At 33.8% G+C, this 12,506-nt stretch overlaps 1 protein-coding gene across 4 annotated transcripts in view; it reads right to left on the bottom strand.

The window, feature by feature from the left end:
* ZPBP (zona pellucida binding protein) overlaps nucleotides 1–12,506 on the bottom strand; it is a 130,392-nt gene that overhangs the window by 33,662 nt on the left and 84,224 nt on the right. For all 4 annotated transcript variants that reach the window (XR_014067782.1, XR_014067781.1, XM_081537454.1 and 1 more), the window contains exon 7: nucleotides 11,452–11,629. Coding sequence is in view for 2 of the 4 variants with exons in the window: in XM_081537454.1 (XP_081393580.1) it covers nucleotides 11,452–11,629 (178 nt within the window). In the remaining 2 variants the exon portion in view is untranslated. The remainder of the gene's footprint in view (nucleotides 1–11,451; nucleotides 11,630–12,506) is intronic.

Genomic DNA, 12,506 nt, shown 5'->3' with positions numbered 1-12,506 from the left:
ATGTATACCTTAAAGGCCACAAATTATCACAATGAGTGACATCCCTTACACAAATAACCTAATTAAGCATATGTATTAAAGAAATTGAATTTTTAGTAAAACAAAACACACCTCTCAAAAAAGAAGACAAAATGGAAGGTATTCTCTGTCTTTGCCTTGATGATTATAGTAAAATGCATGAGGAACGAGAGAAATTGATGGGTCACTGCTAAGCAAAAAGGAAAAAGCAAACTCTTGAAGACAAAGTATAGAAGAATATTGAAAACAGCAAGACAGAAGCAATCAGTCGTGTATATGAGATCGTATATAAAACTATTACCTAAGTTCTCTCTCCTGAGGCCAGTAGTGAGTAGGAAGATATATTTAAAGTGCTAGGCGGGAAAGCGTCAACTGAGAATATATATCTGGCAACAATGTCCTTTACAAATTAGGGAGACATAAAGCCATTCCAAAATAAAGAAAAGATGAAGAGATTCATTACTGCTAGATCTGACCTACAAGAAATATTAAAAAGAGTCCTTTCAAAGTAGAAATTAAAGCATACTAGACAGTGACTCCAAGTCAGATGAACAAATAAAGATCTCTAGTAAAGGTAAACACACAGTGGGTATAAATGTAAAAATTATGGTAATTTTGGCTTGTAACCACTATTTTTATTTTCTGTAAGATTTAAAAAACAAATGCATAAGAACACTTACAAATTATGTTATTGGGGACACAATATTAAAGATAAAATTTGTTGTGGCTGTTTAGTCACTAAGTCACATCTGATTCTTTGCAACCCCATGAACTATAGCCCACCAGACACCTCTGTCCATGGGATTCCCCAGGCAAGAATAAGGAGTGGGTTGCCATCTCCTTCTCCAGAAGATCTTCCTGACCCAGGGATCAAACCCACATCTCCTGAAGTGGCAGGCAGATTCTTTACTGTTGAGCCACCAGGGAAGCTCCTAAAGATATAATTTAGAACATCAATAAGTTAAGGGGAATGCAGAGTTGTAAACAGGGAGAGTGTTAACACTTGAATGAAGCTAAGTTGATATCAGTTATAATTGGATTGTTATAATAAGATGCTATATTTCATCTCCAATGGAGCCACAGAGAAAAGAACTTTACTATACAAAGGAAATGAGAAGGGAATCAAAAAGTGTCACTATAAGAAATCTACTAAACATAAAAGAAGGCAGGAATGGAAGAAATGAGGAACAAAAAGGCTATGAGAAATACAGAGAACAAACAGCAAAATGACGGTAGTCCTTTTGTAAGTAGTAACTTTAAACATTAAATGGAGTCACCTCTCCAGTCAAAAAGAGATACTGGTAAAATGGATCAAAGGAAAAAGAAGAAAACGAAATCTTTCACCCAATGCTAACTACAAGAGATTCATTCAGTTCTTAAGCACAAAAAGGCTGAAACTGAGAGAACAGAAAAAGATTTACATAGAAAAAAAATTTTTACTTGCAAAGATTAACCAAAAGAAAGCTAGGTGACTAAACTAGTATCAGAAAAAAGAGACTTTCAGACAAAAATTATTATAAGATACAAAGAATATTACATATTAATGATGGAAAATTCAGTTTATCAAGAAGAAATAACAATTATATATGTACTTTTCACCCAACAACAAAGCTCCAAAATATATAAAGCAAACATTGAAAGAACTGAAAGGAAATAAAGTTTTATATAATGTTAGTGACTTCTATAACTCATTTTTAAAAATAACAACCATACAAAAACTCAGTAAGGAAACGGAGAACTTGAACAACACTATAAATCCATCAGACCTAAGAAACATACATAGAGGCCTCCATCAGAACAGCTAAATATACATTTTTATCAAGTGAACATGGAACATTCTTCAGGATAGATCATATGTTAGGTCCCTAAAAAGTTTCAATAAACTTCAAAAGATTGAAATCATACAAAGTGCCTTTTCTGATTACAACGGAATAAAGCTGGAAATAGTACATTAAGGAACACAGGAAAATACACAAATATTTGGAAATCAAATAATACTGTTAAAGAATTAATGAATCAATTGATAAACACAAGGTAAATAGATACCTTGAGAAAAATTAAAATGACAATAAACTTATGAGATGCAGCAAAAGAAGTGTTAAGAGAGTTATTAATAACTTTAAATACTTAGATCCAAAAAGAAAGATCTCAAATTAATAAACTGACTTTGCTCAAAGTGAAATTCAAAGTCTCTCAGTCATGTCGGACTCTTTGCAACTCCATGGACTGTTTTCCACGCCAGAATACTGGAGTGGGTAGCCTTTGCCCTCTCCAGGGGATCTTCCCAACCCAGGGATCAAACCCAGGTCTCCTGCATTGCAGGCAGATTCTTTACCAGCTGAGCCATCAGGGAAGCCCAACTTTGCTTAAGGAAATAAGAAAAGTGAAACAAACAGAGCACAAAGCCAACAGAATGATGAAAATAATAAAGATTAAAACTGAGGAAAAAAATATATATATATATGAAAGTATATTAACAAAAACACAAAGCTGATTCTTTGAAAAAAAAATGACAAAATGAATCACTTTAGCTAGACTATGAAGAAAAGAGAAAAGACTTAAAACACTAAAATAACAATCTGAGTGAAATTTGGGATATTACTACTGATTTTACACAAAAATAAATATAAAATTACACTATGAATAACTGAACACCAATAAACTAGATAACTGAAATGAAATGGACACATTTCTAACAACACATAATCTACCAAAATGACACATAAAGAAATAGAAAATCTGAATAAACCTGTAACTGCTGCTGCTGCTAAGTCGCTTCAGTCGTGTCCAACTCTGTGCGACCCCATAGACAGCAGCCCACCAGGCTCCGCCGTCCCTGGGATTCTCCAAGCAAGAATACTGGAGTGGGTTGCCATTTCCTTCTCCAGTGCATGAAAGGGAAAAGTGAAAGTGAAGTCGCTCAGTCGTGTCCGACTCTTAGCGATCCCATGGACTGTAGCCTACCAGGCTCCTCCATCCATGGGATTTTCCAGGCAAGAGTACTGGAGTGGGGTGCCATTGCTAGTAAGACATTAAATTAGCAATCAAAAACCTCCTCATAAAGAAAAGCCCAGGGCCAGATAGCTTCACTGGTGAATTCTATTAAAATTTAAAGAGGCAACATAATTCCTTTTTCAAACTCACCCAAAAATGCAGAGGAGACACTTCCTAACTCACTCCATAAAGTTATCATTATCCTGATACCAAAGCCATATAAGACACCACAAGAAAATTAAGCCAATATCCTTTATGAATGCTGACAAAAATCCTTAACAAAATACACCAAATTTAGCAACATATTTAGAAGACTGTATCCTGTGACCAAGTGGGTTTTATTCCCAGAATGCAAGGATGATTCAACATACAAAAACTTGATTATATATACCACATTAGCAGGATGAAGGAGGGAAAAAAATGCTCATCTCAATTTATAAAAAACATTTTGCCAATGTCAATACTCTTTCATAATAACAATAACCAACTATGTAAGGAAGAAAACTCTCTTAAAAGTCATATATCAAAAACTAACAACTAATATCACATTCAAAATTAAAGATTGAAAGCTTTTTCTCCTAAGAACAACATGAATGGCCACATTTGCCACTTATATTCAACATACTGGAAGTTTTTGACAGGGTAATTTGGTAAGAATAATAAATGAATATAATTTTAAAAGAAGAATAAAATTATTTCTGTTCATAGATGTCATGATCTTACATGTATAAAATACTCAACTTAAAAAAAAAACTTACTAAATCCAATAAACAAATTCAGCAAAATTGTACCATATGAAAACAATATGCTAAAATAGGTGCATTTCTAGAAATAAGTAATGAATAATCCAACATGGGAGTCAAGAAAACAGTTCATTTAAAATAGCATAACAAAGAACAAAATGGTTAGGAACAAATTCAACCTCATACACTGAAAACTACAAAACACTGCTTAAAGAGTGTTTTGAAACAGAAGACATAAATTTGAAAAGATACCCTGTGTTCATGGATTGCAGGACTTAAATATTAAGATAAAAAAAGCAATCTACAGATGCAATGCAATTCCTATCAAAATCACAATTTGAGTGTGTGGTTTTTTTCTTTTCAGAAATAGTAAAACTCATCCTAAAATCCATATGGAACTCTAGCATCCATGAATGACAAAACAATCTTGAAAAAGAAAGATTTAGGTCAATCACACTTCTTGATTTCAGAATTTATTACAAAGCTATGGTAATCAAAACTGTGATATTAGCATAAACACAGATATACAGACCAAAGGATCAAAACAGAGGTCCCAGAAACAAACGCTCACATACATGGTCAACTGATGTTCAACATGGAAGCTAAGACCATTCCATGGGTAAAGCATAATCTTTTCAACAACTGGTGCTGGAAAACTGAATATCCACATGCAAAAGAATAAAGCTGGACTCTTACACTGCATACAGAAATCAACTCCCAAAGACCCCACCACCAAATAGCACCACACTGGGGATTAGGTTTCAGCATATGAATTTGAGGGGATATAAATATTCAGTTTATAGCAATAACTTTGGTAAAAGTATACAGGAATTTTTTGAACTATTTTCTAACTTTTCTGAAGTCTAACATTATATCAAAATAAAAAATTTAAAACAATCAGTTACCTAGATGTAAATCTAAAACACTTATTTATAAGTGACACTTATTTATAAGTAAAACATTTATAAGACATCTATAAGAACAATTATAATTGGGATACATTTAAACGAAAACTTAACGGGATACATTTTAATGAAGATGCACAAGAATATGCATGTACACACTCACATACACATACAACATGCTCATGAGTTAGAAGACTCAATATTGGTAGGATGACAATTCTACCAAAGAGACTGATAGATTCAATGAAGTGACCATCAAAATCCAACAGCTATTTTTATAGAACTTGACAAGATGATTTCAAAAGTTTAACTGGAGAGGCAATGGACCTCATAGTACATAGTGAAAGTTGCTCAGTTGTGTATGACTCTTTGCGACCCCATGGACTATGGAATTCTCCAGGCTAGAATACTGAAGTGGGCAGTCCTTCCCTTCTCCAGGGGATCCTCCCAACCCAGGGATCGAACCCAGGTCTCCTACATTGCAGGCAGATTCTTTACCAGTGAGCCACCAGGAAATACCAAAAATACTGGAGTGGGTAGCCTATCCCTTCACCAGGGGATCTTCCCAACCCAGGAATCAAACTGGGGTCTCCTGCATTGCAGGCGGATTCTTTACCAACTGAGCTATCAGGGAAGCCCTCAGGGATAGTACATAAGGACATGGCTTATGAGAGATTTGAGACTCATTAAAAGTTGTAACTAATTGTTGCAGGGATAGACTAATGCATTAGTGGAACAAGAAAGTATTCAGAAACATATCTACCTATAGAGACACAAATATGTAGCACTGGGTAAAGGATGATACTATTGAAGGCTTTAAATTAATGAGATGATTACATTTGGAATTTACAAGTATAATCAGAAGCAATGTGGTATACAGACTGAAAAGGAGAAAAAGTAAAGGGACACAGTTAGGAAAAGACTATAATCACTCCAGACAAAAAACAATGAAATCCAAATTACAGTGGGAATGAAATCAAGCAGATAAATTTGGGTGAAATCTCTAAACAAGAAATTAACTGGAGAAGAGCATGAGGGAGAGCAAGAGAAGGAAAAGTTGGAAAGTGCAAAGGACAGCTGTCCAGTTAACAAGTCCTGAGTGGCAGACCTGTGAAATCTACCAGATAAAGGTATCAGTCTAAGCAGATGCAGCAGAGTGAGAGACATGGTCCTTACTTCAAAGAGCTATAAAATTTTGCTTTCTAGTTTTTGAAAAGTCACACTCAGAATCTATTAAAAGATATACCAGAATGTCTGTAGTTACATATACATTATAATACTGCAATACATTATAACATTGTAATGCACTGTTACACACGTATTATAAGAGAGGTTAAGATAGGGTGAACATGTTAAACTATTATAAAACACACCAAAAAATGTAAAATATCAAAATGTCTGTTATTTAAGATTATTACTCATTTTTCTATAAATTTATATAAGGAAGTAACTAAAAAAATAAAAGCTGGTTAAGTAAAAGCGTAAACAGTTAATACAATAATAAAAAAGGAAATAATCTAATTTACAACATAAACAAAATGTTTAAATGTAATTCCTATGATTAGTTAGCTATTTTTAATAAATAAAAGTAATATGCAGAGAGTAGAGTAACATGGAATTGTATTTATATTATTAATGGTTAACAGAAAAAAGTCACAATAATTTCATTATTTCTGCTGAACCATTTATTGATATAGCTCTGTTAAAATTATAAATTTATGAAGACAAAGATCAGGTGATACCATACACAAATGAAAAATTTGAATTATTAAAGAAAGGAAACACTTGTTAGTGTTTTTCTTTAGCATGCCTTTAGTGTTTTAACAATGGTGCTCAAGCTTTAAGGGAAAATTTTAAATTTTTACCTTTTTACTATGAACTCTAACACAGAAAACAATAAGATATAAATGTACAATATAATGAATGTTTGCACAGAAGACCTGTCTAGAAACAATTAAGGAACATAAAATAGGAGTCTGCCACCTCACAACACTGCTCCTGTGTCCCAATCCACTCATTCCCCGTCCCCATTACAAGTCAGCACTAGTCTTCTGTGTCACGGTGATAATGTCAGTTGACTGCACTGTAGTTTTAGCTTTCGGCATTCATAAATAAATCTCTATAAAACAGAGTTCAGCTCTGCCAAATTGTATGGATTCCATTGTGGTTAATTAGCTTCTTTTCCATCAGTTATGTTTATAAAACTTATCCACACGGTTGTAATTCCCATTCACCCATTACAGCCATTCCTATATAACACTCCCATTATATGACTATATCACTCTTTTATTCGTACATTTTAACATGAATGGACATTTGGGTTGTCTCTAGTTTGGGACTATGAAAAAAATATGCTGTGAGGAAATTTTCCTGAGAGTCAAATGCTAGATCACAGAGTATGTGCATCATCACGTTTACAATAATGCCAAACTGCTTCCCCGGGGATACGATTTACATCCATTCAGGCAGTGTACGCTGCTCCAAGACTCCACAGTGTGTATTAAGACTGTTTCTTTTTTGCCCATCTGATAACTGTGTAGTAGGATCTCATTTAGTTTTTAATTTACATTCCCCGGATTACAAAAAGGTTGAACATATTTTCACGGATCCACTGACCATCTGGAATTACTCTCTTGTGAATTACTTGTTCAAACCTCTTTCCATTTTTCAAAACTGGCTTGTCTTTTTCAAAAATGTTTTCTATGGGTTTTTTTATATGACCTAGTCTTTTGTTGGTTATATCCATTACAAATAATTTTCCCACTCTGTGGATTACCTTCTCTTTGGAATATCTTTTGATAAACCTAAGTACTTAATTTTTATGTAGACAAAATTAACAATCTTTTTTTATAAAAATCAGTGATTTTTGTGTTTTTTTTAAAATCTTTTTCTGATGCTGAAGATGTGATGATATTTCCTTGTTATATTTTAAAATGTTTACAGTTCTTGATCTATTTATGTTTGTAATACATCTGTAAGTGATTTTTTTAGCTGAGTCCAATCTTAATTTTTCTATATTGCTTTATATGCCAGTATTACCTGCAATTTTCATGTATTTCAGACCTATGTTAAGTCCTCACAAATTCAGAAATACTGTATTGTCACCTCTTCTTATTAGACCTATCCTTTCATCACTATGTAACGCCTCCTTGTGTAACTAGTAAGACTTCTTGCCTTAAAGTTTGCTTTGCTGACGTCGGCTTTTTTGTTATTATTTTTCTCGGTGCTTGGATATAAAATTAAAATAAGAGTTCACGGTTATGTGTCTGAGCAGAATAAATTTTTCGAGTCTAAAATACCTTATTAAAAACAACTATATCTACTAAATAATTCACTTTCACTGCAAAATTGAAGTGTGAAAGTATACTTTATTAATAAAATTATCCAATGTTTAACCTGTAAGCTAATTATTTCTAACTACTGACACAGACATTATATCATCATGATAATCTTGCTAAAGTTTCCTGGGACTCCCCAAAGCTTTGGATGTGCAACAGAAAACTTTATTTATAAAGAAAGTAACAGAAAACAACAATGCTGCATAAAGTATCAGAAAGCTACATATTCACCCATTATAATCAATGAAAAACAGTCTATTGCTTCAACAGGAGGAAAGGCATCCTATCTAGGTATTGCTTTATCAATACCAATATTCAGTAGGCTCAAACTTTCTTGTACATCAATTCACCTAGGACACTTATAAATGTAGCTGACTGGCTCCCATACCTTGGATATATTTTTGAGAAGGTCTTCAGGTAACTTTGAGACACTGCCATAGTTTAAAGAAGAAGAAAAAGGAAGAGTGGGATATTATGTCCAAAAATACTATTTGATGAGGTTAAATAGGAATAAAATAAAGAGGAAAACAAGATATACAGAGTCTTACAGAAATAACAGAAACCAGAGAAATTACACAGTAATTTCATATTTTAGAATATGGATTGTAAAAAACTCTATCAGAAACAGTATAATACTCCAGCTGGTCTTCGGCTGTAGTAGTTTTATGATATAATTTATGAAATTATGAGATAGCAGTAATTCACAAATTAGAACTTCTTCATTATTCATGTCAAAATGATAGACAAAATGATGCATATAATAAGCAATGCTAAATGTGAAGCTGAAGTTTTTTAGTAAAAATCAATCTAAAATGTTAAGTTAACTAGAAATGATAAAATAGTATAGGTAGAAATGTTAAGTTTCCAGGTTTATAAGCAAACAATCTTTATCTGTGGTCTAGATGTGAAAATTAAATGAGTAAAGTAAGATATACAAAAAAAAAAAAGAAAGAAAACATCACTGTTTACTTAACCGACTGTTGAGAAAGTAAATAAACTTCCCTCACATTGAGATCTGCTTATCTCAATCTGTGCTGAACATAAAGTATCTTCATTTTGGAAGTAAGTTATTTTACACAGTACCTCATACATTTTATGTACTTCTATCTAGTATTTCATTTCACACTTGAATGGATTTTAAGTTCATTTAATATGTTAATTTTGTCTTGTAAGTATTGTTGTATTTTATGCTGCTGCTGTCTAGTCATTAAGTTGTGTCTTACTCTTTTGTGACCCCATGGACTGTAGCCTTCCAGGCTCTTCTGTCCATGGGATTTCCCAGGCAAGAATACTAGACTGAATTGCCATTTTGTTCTCCAGGGAATCTTCCCAATCCAAGGATCAAACCCACGTCTCGTGCATTGCAGGTGGATTCTTCACCACTGAGCCGCCAGGGAAGTCCATTATATTTTACAGAGTCTTTCAATTTGCAGAACAAAGTAACTGTGTTTCTGAGTAGCATGTGCTCTTTAAAATTTTTAGAATGATAGCCTCATATAATATAGTCAAAAATAACTGTATATGATGAGGACTTGAAGGTCACATTGTACTTAATGAGTTCTGTACAAAAGAGGGAGCTCAGTCTTGGTTAAGTAGTCTAACAGAGATGATAATAACACAAAAGTAATCTAAGTTAAAATATTTATTTATCACTGAATGACACAAATTGAAATATAACAAATCATTAGCTGATAAGTATACTGAGCAATGATAATGATCCCATAAAATTCAAGAAATAAATGCTATTTCTCTCCTCTGTTCAAAGATATGGCTCATACTGCCACATTAAATTTGAATTCTCCCACTTTGCTCTCAAAGCCTGCCATGCCCTTCTGATACTAATCCTCTAGCCCCAGTCAAGTGAAATGTGAAATCCCCCCAGAAATCTGAAGCTCAATCATGCCCTTGCTTGGGTGGTACTTGCTAAGTTGTATCTTCAGAGTCCTACCTCAAGTGTCAAACCACTCAGAAAGCCTTTTTGTCAATTATATTAATCCTTTAGGATCCATCCTATCTCTAATTTGGTTTGCTTTATATAATCTCCTTTCTGTTCTTTTCCCTGTAGTGTGGTGCTCTCTGTTCACTAATTGTTTCCTGGATCTATCTCCTCTATCGCTAAGCTCTGTGGGCCAAGACATGCATGAGGGAGAGCATTTCAGAGCCAGAAAATATTTTAGAGATTTATATCTATTTTATTTATACTTCCCATGGTGTCTGTTGTCAAGAATAAAAGAGGTGCTTAATGAACCTAATCAAACAGTATAACACATAATAATGTGAATGTTATAATTACATGGTAAAATGAGAATACCTGAAAATTATGCTATCTGAACTTTTATAAATGCAAAACAATTTAATGATGAAATTATTATTATCACAATAATAATTATGATGAAATCTATTATTTCACATGAAAGAGCTACATTTAACTATTTCAAATTCTTGGAATTAATGAGATGCAACTATTTAAATGTTTTAGCTTGTCTTAAAAGACTTTATTGATGGCTAATATAAATGCATTTAATAGACAGCTAAACTACCAGGTTTTGTTTTCACTATTTGGCATTCCTAGGTTTTTCTTCATCATTTTCTGCGTTCTAGTGACGTATGTAATCACAGATTCTCAAAACAGTCACTAGGTTGGTACTTGTAAGTGTGTTATTTGTTAAATTTGTATTTCCTAAGACAAATTTTCTGTACATTTTGTCAAAATTCATATCCCTAAACAAAAACAAAATTATGAAAAAACAGAGCAAAATCTAACCCAGTTAAGTAAAGCAAAATAAAAATAATATTCAGAGCCCTATCAAATGAACAGGTTTTTAATCTAACATAAGGTAACAGAAGAGAAGGAGGAGAAACAGAGGCTTGAAAAAGGTACTAATTTAGTGGTATTTTCATTAGAGAGTCTTTGAAGATTAACTGGTTCAATCAACAACTGAAAATAGAAATTCAAAGACTTTGCATCCATGTCCTCATGCAAGAGCCTTTACAGATGCTTCAATAAGAGCACAACATGGAGAAAAGCCAGACAGCAGCTCAGACCCTTTAATGGGAGGATCAAAGGCCAGAAGGAAAACTGGTAGTAAAGCAACTCATACACTTATTTTTTAAAAAAAGTAAAAAGATACCTAACCTAGGCTATATGAATGTAAACTCCTCAAAAATTGGTTCTAAAATAAATAAGTTTGGCCATTAAGATAATAACTCTAGGTGTCTCATAACTAGCATTTGTTTTTCCTCCCAGACAACTGCCTGATGCCCCCACCCCTCTTTACTCTAATGTTAAAACAAGGCCAGAATTAAGCCAGACGTTTTCTTTTAAATCTTCAGGCTGAGTCTTTTCAAACACACTACTTCAAACCTAAATGATAGTAAAAATAAGTGAGAGACATTCACTTAGGCATAATGAAGGTAAGTGAATAAATCATAAAATCAGAGTTCATTACATACCACAGCACTCAGGACATCTTGGGTGTTTCATGATATTCATTCCATACCCTGGGAAGCAGCGATTGATCCAAACCATTTGGAGGGTACCTTCAATATAGTATATCTCAGGCAATGGCTCTAGACGTCTGCCCAGAACTTCCACTTGTTGATTAAAAAACCGCTCTATGAGATTTTTAGCCTGAGACAGAAATACAGTATGAAAAATCATTATTGCATAAATGTAAATTTTAGAACAAATAAGGATTCATATGTTTTTAGAAACAGCAAAAATTCTCAAGGTCCTTATTTTTTATGAATTCAAAGGATATAAATAGCACCTATAAAACTGAAAAGATTTCAACTATAAACGTCTGATATTTTCAAATACAACACAGAGAAAATATTTCAATATATAACCAAACTTTTTAGTCTCTTTGGTTTTGAATAATATGTGAAAGTGCTACAGTCACTATGACTCTTTGCGTCCCCATAGACTGTAGCCTGCAAGGCTCTTCTGTCTATGGAATTCTCCAGGGAAGAATACCGAAGTGGGTAGCATTCCCTTCTCCAGGAGATCTTCCTGATCCAGAGATCAAACTTGGGTCTCCTGCACTGTAGATTCTTTATGGCATGCTGCTGCTGCTCCTAAGTCATTTCAGTCATGTCCGACTCTGTGCGACCCCATAGACGGCAGCCCACCAGGCTCCGCCGTCCCTGGGATTCTCCAGGCAAGAATACTGGAGTGGGTTGCTATTTCCTTCTCCAGTGCATGAAAGGGAAAAGTGAAAGTGAAGTCGCTCAGTCATGTCTGACTCTTAGCGACCCCATGGACTGTAGCCTACCAGGCTCCTCCATCCATGGGATTTTCCAGGCAAGAGTACTGGAGTGGGGTGCCATTGCCTTCTCCGTCTTTATGGCATAAGAGCAAAAAATAAGACAGTTCTTTGAAATGAAATGTACTTTCAGAAATGTACTCTAACAATTAAATGTTCTTAAAAAAATGTTACTTTATGAATCTTTAAGAAGCATATGCTGAGGCATCTGCTCCACTCTTTCCATAAAGGAAAATTAGGTTT

Source organism: Giraffa tippelskirchi, chromosome 10 (genome assembly GCF_054371585.1).
Source record: "Giraffa tippelskirchi isolate mGirTip1 chromosome 10, T2T-mGirTip1v1.2.pri, whole genome shotgun sequence".
Lineage (NCBI taxonomy): Eukaryota > Metazoa > Chordata > Mammalia > Artiodactyla > Giraffidae > Giraffa > Giraffa tippelskirchi.
The sequence above is the reverse complement of the archived record's forward strand: the minus strand, read 5'-3'. Positions and strand labels throughout refer to the sequence as shown.